Source organism: Podarcis liolepis, assembly GCF_965112155.1.
Source record: "Podarcis liolepis genome assembly, chromosome: 8".
Classification (NCBI taxonomy): Eukaryota; Metazoa; Chordata; class Lepidosauria; order Squamata; family Lacertidae; genus Podarcis; species Podarcis liolepis.
The window spans coordinates 45,904,904-45,925,477 of record NC_139560.1 but is presented as its reverse complement, the minus strand read 5'-3'; the positions used below and the strand labels follow the sequence as shown (position 1 = coordinate 45,925,477).

At 44.1% G+C, this 20,574-nt stretch overlaps 1 protein-coding gene across 1 annotated transcript; it reads right to left on the bottom strand.

The window, feature by feature from the left end:
• Positions 1–946: 946 nt before the first annotated feature.
• On the bottom strand, positions 947–16,198 carry ABHD3 (abhydrolase domain containing 3, phospholipase). Its single transcript, XM_083518260.1, has 9 exons — positions 14,080–16,198; positions 12,655–12,818; positions 10,396–10,578; positions 9,190–9,235; positions 4,764–4,876; positions 2,924–3,097; positions 2,696–2,744; positions 2,442–2,607; positions 947–1,770 (listed from the first exon to the last, which is right to left on the bottom strand). Exons 1-9 carry the CDS (start codon positions 14,224–14,226, stop codon positions 1,592–1,594), a joined length of 1,221 nt encoding a protein of 406 aa, XP_083374386.1. The 5' UTR covers positions 14,227–16,198; the 3' UTR covers positions 947–1,591.
• Positions 16,199–20,574: the final 4,376 nt, after the last annotated feature.

Here is a 20,574-nt window from a genome sequence, read left to right as displayed (position 1 = left end):
CAGGCCAAACTCACATTCCAACATTCCTTCTCATTTGAACAATCCTGATTCTCCTCCCCCAGTCCTTCTTCCTCCGGCAAGCCTGTCTTGGCGAGACGCCATTTTTTAACTGCGTCCAAAAAAAAACAACTCTTTTCTCACCGTTCTCCAGTCTTCTTTCCTATTATAATACATCCCACATAGTTCTTAAAGTCCTGCCTATGATTCATAAAAACGCGACGATCTTGTTTCTATCTGGGGTGAAGGGTTATTAATGTCACATCTTGCAGAAAAAAAGAGTTTTTTCCTCCACCCCCCCCTTCGTTCCAAACATACAGTCTCCTTGTGGTAATTCATCAGAAGATTTACTTATCCGTCCGTCACTCCTGGTCGCAGAGATCCATTAATCAGCAGTCTTATCAGTCGAGCTTTACTTGATGTATGTGCTTTCAGCTTCATTTCCAATCATATGTTTCCAATTATAATTCCAAGCTGAAGCAACCAGCACGCGCTAATTGGAATCGGCGTCAGGAAGATCTGACTTCACTGAGGGCCTGTGCCAAGTGTTCGGCACCCCCATCTCTCGGATCAGGGGGTGCATTGTGAACACCGCTGGCAGGGCAATGCCCCCCCCCATATCCAGGGGGGGTTAGGAAGGCTGCATACTTCCCATAGCAGCCCCTTAGTATCTCGTATGGGTCAGAGAGATGTTATTGTCGGCCATCTTCCAACGCACCACCTGGTGGCCCCCCAAAAATATTTATATCTCTTCCTGATACTGTTTTTATTCCCAGTGGGATGGAGAGTGAGACTGAAAATAATCCAGTGATGCTATTCAGCCTGGGGCAATTATACTTTGTATTACATATTTCCTAATCTTTCTAATGAGAAGCTTAGTTTTCCTTCTATGAAACATACTTTATATACAAACTTTACCTGCTATTGCACAGAAAATTAAACGAATATGTTTCTTTAAAAATGTAATTTATTTCCATTCTGCATTTCAACATAAAACATCTGGTATAAATATAAATGTTATAAGTTAATTAACAATGTTTAAAAAGTAAGACATATATGGCATCAACGTAAATGAAAAAGCAGTACATATAATCCCCATAGGGTCTAAAGTGCTGTAATGCTATTGTAGCCCATGGCTAAAGTTAATGATGGCTTTTTAAACTCCTATTTGCATTACTTTTAAAATCTTCCTAAAGCATTTCCTCCATAAGTGCCCTTAGAGACAAGCCCACTTCATGTATTACAATAGAATCATGGTTTTGAATGTTATGTGCATGTGAACAAGTATGCAAGATTCCTAAATCAATTATCTAAATAAAAAAAAAACCTGAGTAATTTTTATTGGTTTGCTTACATGGTTTTGGTTAAGTGCAATTTAATGTGTGCAGAGTATTCTTTTTATTTAAGGTCATTCTTATAAGGCATGTTAAAATAAAAAAGTAACTATATTGCAAAATTATCAAAGCAAACTATATTTCGCTCCTAATAATGGATTTCATCCATTTGCTGGCTTATTTGCTAAATCGTGTGCATTAAGCTTTGTTACCCTGATCATAATATGCCGCTGTGCTGCAGTCATGGTTCTGATAAGTTGCTATATGTTAAGGATTTTGCTTCCGTGCTCAAACACAGCTTGAACAAATTGTCTGAAGACTCTGTCCATGTATGTGCATCTTCTTGGCCACAGTCCTTCCAGAAAACCAATATGGCCTCCACAAGAAGTAAGAATCAAAGCCACATTAGGATTTTGTTTTGCAGTTTCTACTGGTATGGCTAAAGAAATAAGGGAACAAAGTATAAGCTCCCATCCCAACATTTCACTCTCATAACTATCATTCAGTCTATAACACAATGAATGTTTTTGGTGAAGTGCAGTTCTGCTGTCAGCAGAATGCAGCTTTAAAAGATCAATTTTATGAAGACCAGTTTTGGTAATAAAAGTTTTAACTGAACTATGACATACAAAAGTCTGGGGTTCTGGGTTGCTAAAGGTTGTATTTTCATTCTGCATGATTAAAAATACAGCCAGCCAGAGATGTTATACAGTAACAAAAGATCAAGAATTATGACACATGCTTTATGTAAGGTTTCTTTTTCTGACTATGAAGTCAGAGGGCCTTCTTGCTAGTGACGCCCTCCCTTCAGATGTGAAGGAGATAAAGAATTACACAACTTTTAGAAGACACCTGAAGGCAGCCCTGTACCGGGAGGTTTTTAAGGCTTGATGTTTTTATTAAGTTTTTAGATATTCTGTAAGCCGCCCATAATTATTATTGTATACCCTTTATTGGTGCAAATATTTGGCGACTTGTGCGTTGAGTGGAACGCCATAAGAAAATTACACTGCACACCTAGTTCTGTGCTAACTTCTCATTCTGTTTCAGACACAACTCAATCGCTGAGGTCAACCAACAGCATCTTCTTAAAAGGGAAAAAAAACTTACCATGATTTGGTGAGAAGACATCATCCATAGCATTTAAGCACAACACTGGAATTCCAATTCTCTTCAGCCTACGGCATGGACTAGCATCTGCATAGTAATCCTCAATTGTAGGGTAGCCAAACATGACTGAGGTGAACTGCTTATCAAATTCCCTAATGGTCTTAGCCTGAAGTACAGAATTCAAGTAAAGGATTTATGTAAATGTTAGTAAAAATAAAAACATGAAGTGAAATACAAATGGCTAACCCTCATACCTTCATGACAAGGTTCATATTGAACAGCTTATCAAACATTTCCCGATGTCTGTAAAATAAATAGAGATCCGAGAGTAACCACATGAGCAAAAATAGCCAAAGATGACAGCTTTCGCTTGGGTACTGCTTCCTTCAACACACCATAACCTATTTGACATGACTGGCAATGAACCTGAATTTCATGCTAATATATTATGGTCTTTCACAATGGATGTGAGGTTGACTCACCTAATAATTGAAGACTGTAGACAGCTGGTTAAGTAGTAATTAAAGAGAAGCCAGTTCACTGGCTTTTCCAGTGAGTCTGCAGATTCAAAAACATTCCATCCTGCTGAAAAAATTGCCGCAGCTTTCAGTGGTGTTTCTCTGCCAGTTTTGCCCAAATAATTTAAAAGGAGCATGCTACAAACAAGAGATAAACAAATAGGTAAAAAGAAGAAGAAATCACAAATGAAAATACCTCAGTCCTAAACATTTGTAATAAGAGATGAAGCACTGAAACTAGTCAAGGCAATACTAGCCATCATGTGCGTGGCATTGTGGGGCCAAACATTTTAATATGCTTCCATCATGGCTTATGATACAAATAATAACTTTGAAACTTTCAACCAACTAAATTAAAAGTTTACCTGAATTCACTAGACTGATATCTGACTCAATCTGAAGAAAGCTGTTGTGGGTATTAGCGTATGTGTGTTTTTCCCTGAGTGCTTTGGATATATTATTGCAGTATTTCTTGCCCAAACTCTGTTTGGTAGTCAACAATATTATTCCTACAAGTAGGGACCTATGGAAAAAAACTCATGCAAATGGAGATGCAATTTCTGCCTACTTCCTGCTCCTCCCACAGTTTGCCACACTATACTCCACACTGTCCCCAATATCTCCATCACCTCAGGATCAATTTTTCAAAGGCACTGGGGTTACAGTGTAAAGGAACGGGAAGGACAGCTCATTCTACAGGCAAAAGATAGATCACAGCCAATCAGGGGTTGTTCTTTTTGCTGCTTCTGCGAGACTAACATATTAGTGTCAGCAGCAGCAATTTTTGTCATTCCTCTGGGGCCATTTTATGTGTAAGGTTGTGTATACAATATAGACTCACTGTGGCAAACATTTTTGCTTTCCTATGATGTCTGAAAAGGTCTTGTAAAAGTTTTTAGTGTTAGCTGGGCTGGTGCTGCTCTTTTGAAGAACGACAAAGACTGGGTAAGGATAAATGTGTTCCAGTTTACAGCTGATGGTTCATATGCACAATAAAACAGATCAAAATGGAGGGGAAGAAAACATTTCTTTGCTGCCTCCCTTTTATACAAATCTTTTATACAAATTTTATACAAATTATTTAATAAACAAACAGTCTAGGGTACAAGGCTTTTGATTATGTGCTTATGTCTTAGAAGTCTCCTACTAACAATAACCAAATCCCTAAGGAATATAAACAGTTACACAGAGCTGACTGCCTCAGGTAAGCAGCAAAGCATCTCTCCCTCATGGTACTATAACCCTATGATAATGACTTGTAAACCAACTGCCATAATCAAACCCAAAAAAGAAGGAAAGTGACTGGTCCAATACAATAAACTGTATCACAAGATGTAGGTCACATCCCACAATTCTGAAGACTGGTTACATTAATTATATTAATCATATCCTACAATCACACAAGATGTATACAATAATAAAATACTGATTACTATCCTGCAGGTGCCTTTAATTCAGGTCTGAGGTTTATAAATAAAATGCTGCTTAAATGTTCAAACATAGCTCCCACCAGTCATGTGTGCCAATTATTGTCACTTGTTTTCTGAGAGCTACCAACAGTTCCAGCAAATAAACTTGTAAGTAATTATGGTAAACAAAAGCATATGATGTGGAAGGTTGAATGAGAAAAATCACTCTTCCCCTGTAAAACTCTCTTTCAAGAAGAAGTAGAAACATGATGGAAAATTAGACTTAGTACATTTCCCATGGAGTCTGTGCAGAATCTTTATTGAGGGCCTTTGCAAATTGGTTTCTAATGACCACAGAGTTACACTACTGGGATTTATGTTGCATAAATACTTACCCTCCCATAGAAACACCTGCTGCCATCAACGGAGCTGAGGAGTACAAGTTGTGTACATAATGAATAACAGTTTCCAAATCCTCTGTATTAGCAGCACAGTAAGTCCTTGGGGTCTGTAAGAAACCAAAAGTGGGAAAGAGTACAATAAACACTTGTTTTGCCTTTCAGCCAAGGCCAACGCAGCACCAGGTTGGTTGATACAGCAATATAATACAAAAAGATTAACACAAGCACCAATGACACTTTTAGAAGTTATGATATTCAATGAGGTAAGATTTCAAGTGCATTCACTTTTAGTATTAATAGCAGCACTACTAAAATTTTATAAACTCCCTCTCCCCGCTACACTATAACTTTTGCAAAGCAATTAAATCCTACTAAGCTCACAATATGTTAAGGAAATGTATTCTACAAAAGATGTATATTTGTAATTAGGCTTAGGAGCCCAGTTACAAATCAGTGCACACAGTTAGATGCAATAACTGTTGCACTGGTGTGCAAAGTTGATCGAGAGTACCATAACAGCGTACAGAAGCATAGCAACACTGGCAAGAGCCATCTTCACTAAAACCATTGTGCACAAAGTTCTTGCACAGTGCGGAATTGTACAGAAAAGGAACCTGTGGGTAACTCATCAGTACCACTTCCTAAAGGCACTTTGTACCACAACCTAGGATAAACCAATAAAAGCTTTCAGCTGGATCGCTGCTGCCATAGCAAGGTAGAATAGACCTGCCCCACTTGTCCTGTGGAACAATTACCTGAGTTGTAAGGGTGCTGACGCCTACTGCTTGATATCCCATGATGACTTATTATAATGGTCATATAACATGATTTAATATTTAAACAATGTGCTTTTTTCTTTAAAGCTCAAAATATTGCAAACAGTCCTCTCTAAGCAAACTTTTAAAGCAAGCCAGCATTATTATTCTTACTATGCAGATGGCAGGGTGAAGCTTAAGAGGTATTAGATCCTAAAATAACAAAGAATCTTGTGGCATCTGAAAGGCAAGCAAGTTTATTATGCTGTGTTTTCATGAAAAATAATTTGGAGCTTAGACATTAAGAGGGAAACACAGGCTTCTATACCCTACAGGAGTCACTTGAACATCCGGGGGAAATGGAGCATGGATACCCCTTCCACACCCACAAATTCTCCCCTGTAAATGCCTGAAGTGTTTAATTTTTGGGCTCTGTCTGAAACAAACAAAAAAAGAGTCAAGTTGAGGCAAAGCCGATAGGAAAGGTGCATGCAGGTGGGTAATATGCTGATTCAGGGCTGATTAACTGCCTCTTCCTCTTTAGTTCAGCAAATGCTGGGTTGGGACACTCAAGCCTAAGCAGTGAGTCCACGGCTGAGCTGAAAATTGAAATGAAGACCTACTGCTAATAATTGGCATTCGATGGGTTAAAACCATGGCCACTTGATGTTGTCTCCATTGCTCCGCCTTCTTTCCCCTCTGACTCCATCATCACAGTCCATTACAAGATGAGCTACAAAATCAACAAAATTTGGAATACTTCGGCATAGCATTTTCTTTTTAAGGGTGGTTCACGTTCAATCTATCCAAAAGGGAACTGTGCTCAGTGCAGATGTGTGCGCAGAACAGCCTCTGACTACTAAGTAAAAGGGAGAAACCTTGATTTTTCAATGCAATGACTCTTCAGACTGGCCCCATTAGATGTTTTAGGCTGAACTCTACACTTGCAATTTAATACTCGCTTACTGAACTCAATGGGATGACATTAATAAAACAGCAAGGCTTACTTCTGAGTACACATGTATATGATTGCATTGCTGTTTTCTTCCACAAGCTAAACTCCCAGGTAGCACAGACATTAAAATTTCAGCTTCCTTTAAATTATTTAATTAGAAAAAAATATATTAATTTGCTTGGCAATATGCAGTGCAATTCTAAGCATGTTACCCCAGAATTTCCAATTGGTTAAATGGGGTTGATCACCAGGAAAGTGTGCCTTAAGCCACAGTCCTCTGCATGCTTAACTAGAAGCAAGCCACACTGAACAGAGTAAACGTGCATAGCATTGCACCATTAATCTTCTGGTATTTTATTTGTAATTTAGTTCTTTAAAATTGCATTGTTTGCCAAAATGAGGGAGTTTATTTGTGCTCTGAGGATTAAGATAACTTACTTGCATGTGCCTGTGCTTGTCTTAACTCATTTCTTGTTTATCACTTCAGAACCATTATGCCTGGATTTTATATCATTATGCTAAAAAATCTACGCTGGACGAGTTACAACTGCAGCTGTTTATAGGGGGAAACAGCCTTTTATTGGTAAAACAGGCAAAGCCGATTACATGGCATTTCACAAAGTACAGCTAAACAAAAGATCTTTTCACTTCATCTGAAATATAATCAAAAAGGGCTTGGTGTGCCACAAAACTGCTTTGTACGTTCATCTCCAGAAGTATGCTGAAAATGGATTCTCACATTTCTTTCATTAAGAGAATGTATTATTCATACTTTGAAACCAGCACGTTAAATGTGTAAAACTGTACACTGTGTTTCACATGTAAAAATCCTCTCCAGAGGCTGGCAACAGCTGTTATATGACAAGACCTAGACCTTAATCATTTATATAACTTCTCACTGACTCCTCATTTTTTGGGGGGAAACTCCTCCATCTTCTTAGTTGCTATCGGGGGAAAGATAAATAAATTTATTTCACTTTATTTATTAAATTGCTATACCACTCTTCATCTGAGAATCACAGGGCTGTTTACAGTATATTAAGCCCACATCTTAAGTGCATTTAACTTGTGCACATTCAGCTTTACACACATGGCAAAAACGGGATGGAAAAGAAGTTCTGGGGAAAATGACTTTGGCAATCTCACCCACCATTGAACCCAATGGGTTTGGACTAGACACAATTTTGGCTTTAGGCGCGATCCCCAGAACATAACCCCCACATAAGTTGTGGGTTTATTGTATGAAAACACAAAAATACATAAATCTGGAGTGGTAGTAAAAGAGACATCTTTCAAAAAGTGTATGGAGCAGCAATGGTACATGAGCTTGACCCTTTTATCATCCCCCTCTACAACCTCAGCCCACGGCACCTTGTAGCTTGCAGAGATAGGAAGGATGCACTGAATGTGCATCTCCACGCCTTCTGGGGAGGCAGATTAAATGAAGGAAGGAAGAAGGACCTTGTGGGCTTATAGGGTACCTTAAATCCTCGCAAACCCTAAAATTGTTTGGTCACTGATCTGAACAAGTAGGGAAGGCTGCTTCTGCATCTCCACATGCTGCCTCCAAACCTACTTCCAGAGCTGGCTTTAGGTTTTGGGGTGCTGCAAAAGTTGCCCTTGATGAGCTTCTCCTTACGCTTGAGTATCTCATCTCTTAGAGAGCCAATGGGTAAGTGAACATGTAGGCCATAGTGAGGAGCAGCAGTCTCTGTTTGTTCACCCACCTGCCCTCTCCCCCTCTGGACAGAAGTGGGATTGGGTCCACCGGCCCATTCGTCACCAACAGTGACCAAGGAGCTGCTCCCTGTTGTCATCACTACTTGCACACTTTGGGAGTGAGTGAGGAGCGATGGAAGCAAGAATGTGTGGACTGGCCCTCTGTACGGCTGCCTTGAGGAGAGAAAGCAAGCAACAGCAGTAGCTCCTCCTCCTCTTTCCTACCATCACCATTTAGGCAAGCAATCAAGCAACAAGAGAAAGTGACAAGGAGCAGCTTCTATCCTCTCCTTTTGTATAGCGAGCAAGAAGAGTGGCCACAGTGGCAAGGTCAGGGATCAACTGTGGGCCCTTTTCAGCATAGATCTGAAGCCTGGCAGCTGCCTGAACATGCCAGACCTTGACACTAGCCTCATCTTGCCCCCAGCATGACAACCACCAGGCCTTACAACTCAACACCATCTATTGCAGTAAGTGATAGGTAGAAGTGCTTCTACGTTCCACTTCCTCCTCCTGTCAAGACTCTCGCAAAGGGCCAGCCTGGAACTAGTGTCTCCTTTGGCAGCTGTCCATGCCTCCTTATGGGGGTTCACTGAACAAATCTCCAGTAATGTTTCAATTGAATCAACAAATCTGGAAGTCCTTATTTTGTTTTCCAAGTTAGATAAATTTCTATGTAGGTAAATCATTTAGTAGATTAATTAAACGCAGTTAAAACATGAAAAATTACTGATTAATTTAATGAATGAATGAATGAATGAATGATGTAGATTCCTTATTTATATGACATTTACTTACTGTTTTATTTTCTTATTTTTGCATTGTATGAGATAAAGAGGCACAATTGTCAATGAGGAACCAACCCTCCCAGAGATGGAATTAACCATAAATTGCTTATGAAGTGTTGCATGCTTGCAGGTATTCGCACCCATGCTATATGCTAACATTATGGTTGCTCAGTGTTCTTACTTAATTTAAGAGCAATTCTTACCAAGAGATTTTCACCAGCAATTCCTCGATAGTTTAAAATCACACACCTTTAAAAAAACAGAAGAGCACCGTTTACCAGAACTGTTAACCTGTGTGTCTTTGGATGTGAAGATCCGCACATTTCAAAGCTGCTCCAGTTAAAAAATATAGAGTTGCCAATTATTCAAATCAGGGACATCAACATACACATTGCTTTGCACAAACGTATGACATGTAAACAGGGAGTGTGTTAACATGGCGGGAGGGCGAGTAAAACAGCAATGCTTCCTCATTGTTGAAAGGAATGTTGGTATGGAATTGGGATGTAATAGTCTCTGCCTCTACTGAAACAATCCTTTGAAACAATTCCCATCCCCAGGTGGAGAAGGGCAAGTTCCCCTCACTGATGAAAGAAACCTTTCTTTCTCTTTCTCTCTCCCTCTCCCCTTTCCTTTCTCTCACTGTGATGGATTTGGCTTGGTGGACATTCACCACAGAGCTTACATCCTCTGAGACCAATTCGTTCCCTCCACATAAGCTTATGCCTGTGTGGTGATAGCTTGGACCATTGAGGGCAACGTGAACACACCACCCTCTGCACATACATGCGCGCGCACACAAACACTCCTGCCCTGTCTTCCACACTCCTGCATTTAGTTTCTGGAGTGTCTGAACTACACAAGCAGAGATATTGGTTGATACTGACCTTTCCCTAAGTGTTTCACATGCATAACCTCAGTAAACCTTGCCAAGCAGTTCATTATTATTATGGTGCTCTTAGTGCTGATGGGTTGGCAGACTGAAGCTAAGTAACAGTAACTTGCCTAGGTCCACTAACAGAGTTCATGGATGGTCAGATTTCAGCCAGGGACTTCACAACTCATATTCTTTGCCACTATGCTAAGGTAGTCACCAGTTCTTTACCCCAGTCAAGCTAAGTCTGCATGGATCCCTGATTGAAGTCTCCCAACACATCAGGAACCATCTTTGAGATGGTCTGCTGTAGTGGTGGTGGTGGAGACTGGAAGTAGGTCACGGAGACAGCTACCAAAGGAGCCTGTGGCAGATCTGGTGGGTGGAAAGTCAGGGCCAACAAAGGGATGGAAAGTGTCTCCAAGTGCTGTCTGTGCTACTCCTCTACCCGCTACATATGATTGTGGCTTCCTGCTTGTGCAAATTTAATCCGAGTGGTTAAAACAGAAACATTAACAAGCCAAGCTGCTTTTACCTGTAGCCCAGTGTTTTGCTCTCCTGAATCATATGGAGAATGTAGGATTCCTTGCTAGTTCCCGTGAGGCCAGGCAGCAAGAGGATAGTGGGTCTGGTGCTGGAATCTGGGTAATGAATGCTATCATGATTGTCAAACCAGTCCAGTGAAATCTGCCCTCCATCAGTTGCTGTAATAAGCTCACTGGAAAAACCAACAATGGTTAGCTTTGCAAAAACAACAATAAAGAAAAAAATCACTCTACCGCCATCACTCCCATTCATTAATCAGATGTTTCACGGGTGGACACAGGGAGTAGGAGAATGGGAGAAAAGAGAGGCCTCACCTTAGGACAACTCCTCAAGGTATGCAAGAAAGTTGTGTTGTTGCTTAAAAGGGGGGGGGGTCAGGGCTGGCATGCACACTGCTTTCATGCTGTCTCCAAACATTGGCAGCAGAAAATAGCAGGCAGGCATGAGGCCTCAACCAGCTGGCTGAAAGACAAGGCACACCTGGCTACTTGCTTCCTTCAGCTTGGGTCTTAAAATGGGGAATGAACTGGTCCGGGATAATATGCAGCTGAGAGCCCAATTCTCTTTCCCAGATCCTTTAAACTATGGCATGGATTGCCCCTTGCAATGTCAATAATGGCTCAAGTCAGGAGTTAGCCTCAACCCATGCCCTAAGGTGCATGATGTCACAGCCCAATCTCCACAGGAAACCTGAAGAAGCTCTTCTCAAGTTGTGAGGAGGATCAGTGGCAGTTGTTAGAGCAGCAGGTGCTTCCTGGTTTCCTGAAACTGCATGTCCTGTCACTAGAACTGGTCTCATGGAGTCAGCCAACCTGACCAATTCCACACAAGGAAACAGGTTTCCATGCATAGATCACTGGCTAGATCAATAACAGTAGGCCTAAATCAGATGTGCTCTAACTGGATTACACTGCTTTTTGTGGAAGATGCATTCAGATGCACATTCAATCATGCTTCCCTCTCCAGAACATGAATCCAAATGCACACTCAGCTGAAAACCATGAAGTGCAGACAGAGAGCATCTGCATTCAGGCATGCATGTGGATGTGCATCCAGTTCACACATGCAGGTCAAGGTCCATCAAGTGGACTCCTTGGTTAGACTAAGGTGAGTAAGCACATATAGGGATGGAGAGGGAGGTAAAAAAAAATCCGCTTTGCTTTTCTGTCTGCAGTTCTTTAAAAATGATTGAACATCTTTCTATATGCATTAATTTAATGTACAGTAGCAAGAAAAGGGCAACCAAGGTGAAACTATTAAATCAATCTTAAAAACTTACTGCTGTGTAAGCAGAGCAGTGTGAGCAAACACATGACTAAGATACCAAAATAAAAACATCTGTGCTGCTTCTGTCTAGCAGCTGCTGTGTACCACTACTGAGGAGCAAACATCTGACCACTTTGCTTAAGTGTAAAAGCTCTGAAAAGGAAACCTAGTAGCCAGTTTTAGGTCTGCTTTCTGCAACAGAATACTGTATGAATTAAGTGTGTGGAAAAAAAACTTCTGTTGCCAAGTGGGCTCAATACATAGCTCTTTTGCACCCACATCCCCATTAGCAATGGAAGAGCCATTTATTCCCATGCTAAATAAACATCAGAGACCCCTTAAATAGAAAGTAAAACTTCCCACTTAACTGGAATTCCAGCAAATTCTCAGGGATTCTTAGAAAATAGACAGCCTTCCACCAGTCTGGTGCCTTTTCCGAGCCCAGAGGTTTGTCATGTGCATACAGCTCTTCAGGATACTGGAAGCGCCTCAAAGACACTAGCTACAATAACATAGGGTGCTCAGAAGTGTGGCCAGTTCTCATATATGTATGAATACACTTGCCCCTTCAGAAGCCACCTTCCACATGTTCCATAATGGTGTGAAGAGGGGTGGGGCAGGGCAATATGTGCCGTCCCCATCCCAATGACTCCACTTGTACCAGCTCTGCCCTCAGACTTCCATGCACCCCTATGGGCATTTTGGCTAAATGCATACAGGCTCGTCTATGCAATGTGGAACCTGTGCGATTGTGAATCCTGACTGTGCGCATTCAGCTAAATGCGCATAGGTTTCCCCCTTCAAACTGACCTTCCACCCAACACATGTGGAAGGCAACTCCTGAAGGGGCCTAACGTAGCACAGTACACCACACTAAGATCTTATGTTAGAGGCAACAGTACAGAACCAATCTATAAAGAATATGATTGAACCTTCATAAATATTTCACAGAAGAAAGGTTTCGAAGGACACAGGCACTTACTTCCGGTATTGCACAGATGGTCGAGATGTGATGAAAGGGCGAAGGAGAGTCTGAATACGGCCCTCCCAGCACCACACAGTGGGATAGTATGTTTCTGTCACCACAGGGCAATGGTCCTGTAGGAAACAGTATAAGCCTTTGCTGCCAGTCACCAGCTGAGGTTTCTAAAGCGAGAAAAAGGCAAGTGTGTTGGCACTGTGTTCAATGTGACTTGCTCCTAGGTAAGTGAACATCATACTGCAGTCTTACATTTATTCATGGCTTTGGTGGAGCAAGATCCATTCTTTGCTCAAGCTATTCCCCTCCTTCAGGTTCTCTCCAACAACCTATTTTCACTGAACGTTCTTTCTAATTTACTGCAGCCTCACTTTACATGCCCCTTCGTCATTTCCTAATTACAGTATACAGAAACCCATCCAGCCAATTGTACTATTACAGACATGCTGTGGGCCACCTGGGTAAAGCTCAAGCCATGGTTTGGGGCTCTGATCTAGAATGTGGCAATGAGAGAGGACCTTTTCTGGGGCTGCAGCCTGGAAACACACTGCCCCTTTGGGTTCAAATAGTCCACACTTACCATTTTCTGCCAGTGTAGTTTTCTACGCTGACAGCCTTTTGCTGCACTCAGTTGAACTGTGAATCCTGAAAAACGCCTGTACGACTCATGAGTTTGTCACCATGAAATGTACTTTTACACAAACTATTTGAGGCGTTGTGAAAGGATAGGTCTATCAATGTCTACTAGTCATGCAGCATACAGATGCAACCCCCAGGTTCAAAGGCAGTATACCTCTGAGTATTCCTTGCTGAGGAACAAGAAGAGGAGAGGAGCCTACTGCCTTCCTGCCCTGCGAATGGAGGTTCCCTGAGGCACTGGGTTGGCAAAACAAGGTCCCTAACTAGCTAGATCTCTGGTCTGTCTGCTGGGTTCTTCTTAGGAGGCAAAAGCAAAACTATACACATCCTGAAGGAGACGTCAACTCCTCATGTAAAGTGTGATTGTTTGTATGAAATAGTGTATATAACTCTACATGTTTTACCCCAGGTTTGAGATTTCACTTTTTGTTCCCTTCCACCTTGCTTTTCACCTGCAATACGCGCTGCGCAATCCCGAAGCCAGCAGGGAACTCAAAGTCAAACTGACCTGCATTTCACTCCTTCCCAGTGAAAACGAAAAGGGACCCCCCCCCCGCCGCCCCTCAAACTAGCCCAGCAGCCATCGACCTGCAATAGGGCGCCGCGAGCTGCAAAGGCTTCCTCCGCCGCCTCTGCAGCCGAGGCGAGCCAAGGACAATCGCCCTGCTTATTTCAAAGATGGGCTTAGCCTGGCGCTGACCTCGGCTGGCCTATTCCGCTTCCTGCGGCTCCCTCCTCCATTGGCCGGGGTCGGCCCCGCTTCCCCAGGGACGCGAGAAGCCCCCTTACCTTGGCGATGCTGCTGAGGTAATAGCAGGCGTAAGCGGCCCCGAAGCACAGCACCAGGGACCACCCGACGCCGGAAGCCAGCAGCCCCTCGCGGACGCGGCTCTCCAGATAGAAGGACACCCCGCGGGCCAGCCCTTGCAGGTTCATCTCTCCAGAAGTCGCCGCCGAGCTGCGCGGCCGCAGCTTACATCACAGCCCCGGGGAAGCGCGCGGCACGCCTAGGATGCTGGTGGTCTTGCTGCTGCTGCCGTCGAGGCTGAGCCCAAGCAGGATAGCGCCCCCTCCGGAAGGATCCGAGAAAAGCAGCCACCTGCAGCGGCTGCAGCAGCACCACCAGCAGCAAGAAGCTCTCCGCCTCGGTGGCTGCTTCGCTACAGGGCATAGCAGGACACGCTGCTCCGCCCTCGCTCCCCCTTCTCTCCCCGGGGAGGATGGGTGGGCATTGAGGCTGGAGCCGGCCTTCTGGCAATCGGCAGGACGCGGGCATTGATTGGCCCTCCTTCCTCTCTGAGCAGACCGACCTTTATCCCGACTGCAAACACTGAAGCTGAATTGGGGGTAAGCTGCTCGTGGCGACCAGGCCGTGACGCTGGTTATCCGGACACTATCCGTTTCCTGGTGACGTGGCTCGATCGGCCTTTGTTGCGAAGGCCACACGCTAAAAAAACAACAACCCAATATTGGCAGCTACTGGAAAGACCTCTATCCAAATATTAGCTTTGATGCTTTTGGTTATTCTGGACATTGAAATCAAGGTGTCTGCAAGAAGTTGCAGGTTTGCGTGGCTGATCTCTTCACGGATTAATGATTTTCAAATCCCATTTTCAGTACTGTCCGTACCTTTCAGCTATCAGGATTTGTGGCAGTCTCACTGAAAGTACCATATGCCTAACTGTTTAATGCCGCAATTATCCATTTAGTCCAGGACTCAGATTTTTACAGAAGCAAGCCAGATGGCTGCAGGAATCCCCCAGGCACGTAGGAACGTGGAAAATGCCTTATATAGAGTCAAATTTAACTCCATAGGCATCCACTGTAGGTATGGTCCATCTGGCTCAGTATTGTCCACAGGGCCAATTGGCCAGAGCCAACTGTGGCCAACTCTCAGGTGGGTAGGGCTGTCAACATGGGGTCCTCCACACACTGTGGCTCAACACCAATCAATTCCAGACAGAATGGGAAATACAGTACAGTGGTACCTCAGATTACATACGCTTCAGGTTACATACGCTTCAGGTTACACACTCCGCTAACCCAGAAATAGTGCTTCAGGTTAAGAACTTTGCTTCAGGATGAGAACAGAAATCGTGCTCCGGCGGCGCAGCAGCAGGAGGAGGCCCCATTAGCTAAAGTGGTGCTTCAGGTTAAAAACAGTTTCAGGTTAAGTACGGACCTCCGGAACGAATTACCGGTAAGTACTTAACCTGAGGTACCACTGTAATCATGTTAGCTCCCCCTGCTGGAGATAATGAACCACTTTGAAGTTTGTTTGCTATTTTTTCAATCAAGCAGTATATAAATTTTATGAAATAAATAGAAAAAATAAAAATACCAGGTCAGGCTATTTGTTTACCCAGACCAGTATGTTCTACAGCAGAGACAGCTAAGCTGGTGTCTTCCAGACTACATCTCTCATCACAATTGTTTTCTGTGCTGCCTGGAACTTATGGGGAGTTCTTCCACATTTGGAGGGCTGATTTTGGCTACGTCTGGTCTACAGACTGGCAGGATCTCTCCGAGGTCTCAGGCAGAGGTCTTTACCACCACTTGCTATTATAGATATCTTTTTTAAACTGGAAATTGCACCTGGGACATTTTGTATGCCAAGAATGTGCCCTTGTCAAGGCAGGGGTCGGGCGCTGGTCAACAATAACTCATATGGTGTCAGTAAAGTTAATTATTTATCCAAAGAAAGAAAACAGATCAGGCCTAAAGAGCACAGGAGTTCTTCCTAGTAGGTCTTGCTGCAATGAGGACTGAAGGTCCACTGCACTCTAAGTCTCCTCCTCCCCTGGGTCCCTGCTCAGCAACCTGAGGCACCTTCATCTTGTCCCTCTTTGTTCTGCCCTCTTCATTCCCCTTCATGTTCTGGGATACTAGGGGGGAGAGGAGCTGGTTGCAACGGTGGGGGGCTGGAGAGTGTCAGCATCGCCCTTGAGCCAGTGCCACTAACTGGACTCATCCACTTCAGCCCAACTGGGATAGGCGAGCTGGGTAGCACTTCCAGAGACCACCTTCTGCACAGGAACAGGTCAAAGTGCTGTGGACTCACAGCTTAGAGTTGTGAGCACCGGATTCACTCCCACAAGAAGACAGTTGTCGCACAGCAGAGTACAGCAGAGTCTAGCAGAGTATATAAACAACTCAGAGAGCAGCTCTGTAGAATATCTTCTTTATTCTATAACTACAACTATCATACAACTATATACAGAGCTAAATAGGTCTAAGCATAAATGAATGCTTAACCGCACTGAGTGTCTGCAGCTGCTCTTAGCAGCAACCTTATCTAAACACACAATCTCTCTCTAACACTCTCTCTCTCCGACACACTGACTGACTCTTTGATGTGGTGCTGGAGCAGAATAAGTAGAGAGCAGAACACGCCTCCTCCTCTCTGGAGAATCAGCAGACTCCTCAGGAGATTCTTGGATATGGGAGGGGTGAAATCTCCTCAGAGAGAACCCCTTGATTCTTGAGCAGCCTGCCTCTTGGCAACCCACTTCTCCAGCTTCTACTTCTGCCTCTGATTCTGGACTGCTCTCTGCTACAGCCTCTTCCTGCTCACTAAACCCTGTTACCTCTTCAGTTTCTGATACCTCCTCCCAATCTGCTCCCTCTTCCCCCTTGTCATCACCCCACTACCAGTCCCCTAGGTTTGAGCCTCCTTCCCTTAGGGGTTATTCAGCTGGTGCCTCCCACCACTTCTATGCATCCAGCCAGCCCATGACAGCTGTACATTGTTATCCCTCTACATTTAGGTATCAGGCAAAATAACTATTGATACTAGTCTTTCCCATCAATTAGTCTAATACCCCTTTAAAGCATTTCAGGATAATAATGGACTAGAGTCCCCCAATTTCCCAGAGTTTCAGCAGCTTTCACAATCCATTCCCTTCCTAGAGAAAGTTGTTGTTTTTTAGTCATTTAGTCTTGTCCGACTCTTCGTGACCCCATGGACCAGAGCACACCAGGCACTCCTGTCTTCCACGGCCTCCCGCAGTTTGGTCAAACTCATGCTGGTAGCTTCGAGAACACTGTCCAACCATTTCGTCCTCTGTCACCCCCTTCTCCTTGTGCCCTCAATCTTTCCCAACATCAGGGTCTTTTCCAGGGAGTCTTCTCTTCTCATGAGGTGGCCAAAGTATTGGAGCCTCAGCTTCAGGATCTGTCCTTCCAGTGAGCACTCAGGGCTGATTTCCTTAAGAATGATAGGTTTGATCTTCTTGCAGTCCATGGGACTATCAGGAGTCTCCTCCAGCACCATAATTCAAAAGCATCAATTCTTCAGTGACCAGCCTTCTTTATTGTCCAGCTCTCACTTCCATACATCACTACTGGGAAAACCATAGCTTTAACTATACGGGCCTTTGTTGGCAAGCTGATGTCTCTAGAGAAAGTACTAGAATCATAACAGGTTTCATAGAACTCTGTTGTTGTTGTTTTTAAATTAGGGTTACAGGTTGAAGATGAATTGCTTGTATCATAATTGCATTTCCAAGGATCATGGTGATTGAGTGGGGAGGTGAGTGAAGGCTTATTTTATGCTACTTTAATAGCTCCAGGCTGTGCTGTGCTTTATAAATTTATGAAATATTGACAATAATAACTTCCATCAGGACCAATCAGGGTTAAAAATGCAGACTCAACCTTTTGAGTTCCACAGAACTTTTCGTCGGACTAAATGTTAAAGGCGAATGGTGCCTCTAGGACTAGCCAGGGGTTGATTCTCAGGCCCCTGTGGGGCAGTGTGAGGAGGCACCTCTCTTTGGGGCAAGGGGGGAGGGAAAGCTCAAAGGCTTGGGCAGCAGCTGCAGCTGCCCAGAGGACTCCCAAGGAGAGGGGAGAGGAGGCTGAGGGTATACTCCAACAGGGTGGGTGTTTGAAAAAGGGTGAGAGGCTGCCAGCTCTGCAGGCAAGGGTGAGATAACTGGGCTCCTGATCCCCACAGGGGTGCTGCAGAAAGAATGAAGTTGGTCAAGGGAGCCATCAACCCAAAAAGCTTGAGAAACGTTAAGGGAACAAAAAGCAGAATGACTATGAGCCAAGAAAGAAAATGGCAAGAAAATGGTAAAATCTATAAAAGTGTTTTGCTCTGATAAACAAATTTATTAATTTATACTGTATATGCTATCACATAAACAGATTTCTCTGGGCAACATAATAAAAATGTTACAATCCAATCCAGAGTGTACTGTGTTTCATAGTAACTTACCCTTCTTTGTAAAAGGTAAAAGTAAAGGACCCCTGACAGTTAAGTGCCAATCGGAAGGTCGGCAGTTCAAATCCCTATGACAGGATCAGCTCCCATTGCTCGGACCCTTCTTTGTAGTTCATTATAAATGTTCAGTGTACATCTGGTCTTGCTGTACAACCCTGCTCCTGTCACATGATATCTCATCTTCAGCCATCCACCCCAAAGATACCCAGTGTCAGAAGCTAAGCCACCAGTTGGTGCATGGAACGCACCTGCAAAGCAAAAGAAAATTCCATCATGTATAGAAATCAAAAGTTGAGACCAGCACATTTGAATAGTGGCTAGCTGTAATAGGCTTGGAATGGAATGCTAGGAAGGCACCATCAAGCAATAAGGAAAAACAACAAAGGCACCATTAAAAGGAAATTGTTAGCTAGGTAATCAGAATGAAAATGGAAGCTGGACATGTGTTGCATGAAGGGTGCTGTTACGTACCAGGAAATGTATTGTATGCACACAGCTGGGAAAGCTACCATACACTGACGCAGCTTTGTATCCAGTTATTCTTTAAAGAGGCAGAAGGGGTATAACAATAGAGTTCCCTAATTAATACTCAGGACACATTGCATCAGGCTTCCTCAGGGAATCAGTGAAGCCCAAGATCTGAAAGAAAACAATGGGGGTTGCCACCTGCAGTTTTCTCACTTTAAAATAATCCCCCACCCCTGCTGCCCCAACTTTAGATGGCTAGTATCTGCCATCTATTGGGTGGAATTTGAATTGTACTTGTTTTTTGTTTTCAGTGGTAAGGGAAAAGTAATGAATTTGGTTTGACAGTTTCTAAGGCTGCCAGCTGGTGCAATACATGCAATCAAAAGCTTGTGGACTTTAGTACAAAAAAGGCATATATGTCATAATAAAAGGTTGCTTTTTGCACCAACAGACTCATACAGCTAGTCCTCTGGAAGTTATTACCAGGCTATTATTAGTAAGGATATCTGCAAGGATGAATTCTTCAATGCAATTTCAGTGGATGAAATAGTAAAATCTCCAAAGCTTTTTAAAAAACAAAACAAAAACAAGTTAATGAACACATTATTATTTGTAAGGCATGCCTGTAATACCAGGTTTCTTGAGGTTATATATTTTTGTCTTAATAAAAACTTTGCTGGCATCAAGTACTTTGCCCATGCAGTATCATTTTCCCGATACGTTCAGGCTGTAATACTGGACCGAGTTTTGTGTACCAAGCATAGGCGCCGACTCCATGGGGCTTGAGGGGGCCCGAGCCCCCTCAAAAATTCGTTTGGGGGGGCTCAGCCCCCCCAATAATCTCGGGCGGCGGTGGGCGCGTCCGCGGCTTTTATAGGGCGCCGGGCGCGCAGCAGCTCAATAACGGGCACCGGCGCGGCGGGGGGCGCCGGGCCGGGGGAGGGGGGCGGCCGGCCTGTCTCCTTGGCAACCCCATGAGCAGCGCCGGCTCCCCCGGGAGGGCCATCCCCCCGCGCCGCCGATCGCCAACACCGCCGACGCTGTGGCTGCCCGAGCCAAAGCCAGAGCCAGAGCCAGAGCCCGACCCGGAGCCCGAGCCCGAGCCCAAGCCCGTCAGTCAGTCAGGAAGGAAGGAGAAATGGGGAGGGAGACGAGGGAGGAAAATTGCGCGCAGGGTGAAGAAAGGAGAAGGGCGAACGAGACGAGCTTCCAACCCAAAAAAGGGCTGGAAGACTGGGAGGATGACGGATCGGGAAAGAAAGCGACGCCTTCCCCGCCCGCGACGTCGCCCGCTTGTCATTGGCAGCGCAGCGGGCGCCCAGAGGGGCTGGGCACCGGCGCAGGGCCGCTCCGCAGCCGCGGAGGACAGCTGCGCGGCTAGCAAGGTGTGCCGCGTAGAGCGCGGCCCTTGTGTGGCCCGGTGGCCAGGCAAGCTCGGGCGGGGACCCCCATGCAAATCTAAGACGGGAGAAGAGGGCAGAGCAAAGGGGGTCCCTTCCCCAACCTCCGGCTCTGAGACTTCCCTGAGCCCCAGAAAAGCGAAAGGATTTTCTCTTCTTCTTTTTTTTATAAATATTTTATTAAGTTTT

Coding starts and splice junctions, on each gene's coding strand:
- ABHD3 (XM_083518260.1), bottom strand. CDS start 14,226: ATGAACCTGCAAGGGCTGGCCCGCGGGGTGTCCTTCTATCTGGAGAGC. Junction 4,877..9,189: donor TTGCTGGTGAAAATCTCTTG/GTAAGAATTGCT, acceptor GGTTTCTTACAG/ACCCCAAGGACTTACTGTGC. Junction 3,098..4,763: donor GCAGGTGTTTCTATGGGAGG/GTAAGTATTTAT, acceptor TCTTGTTTGTAG/CATGCTCCTTTTAAATTATT.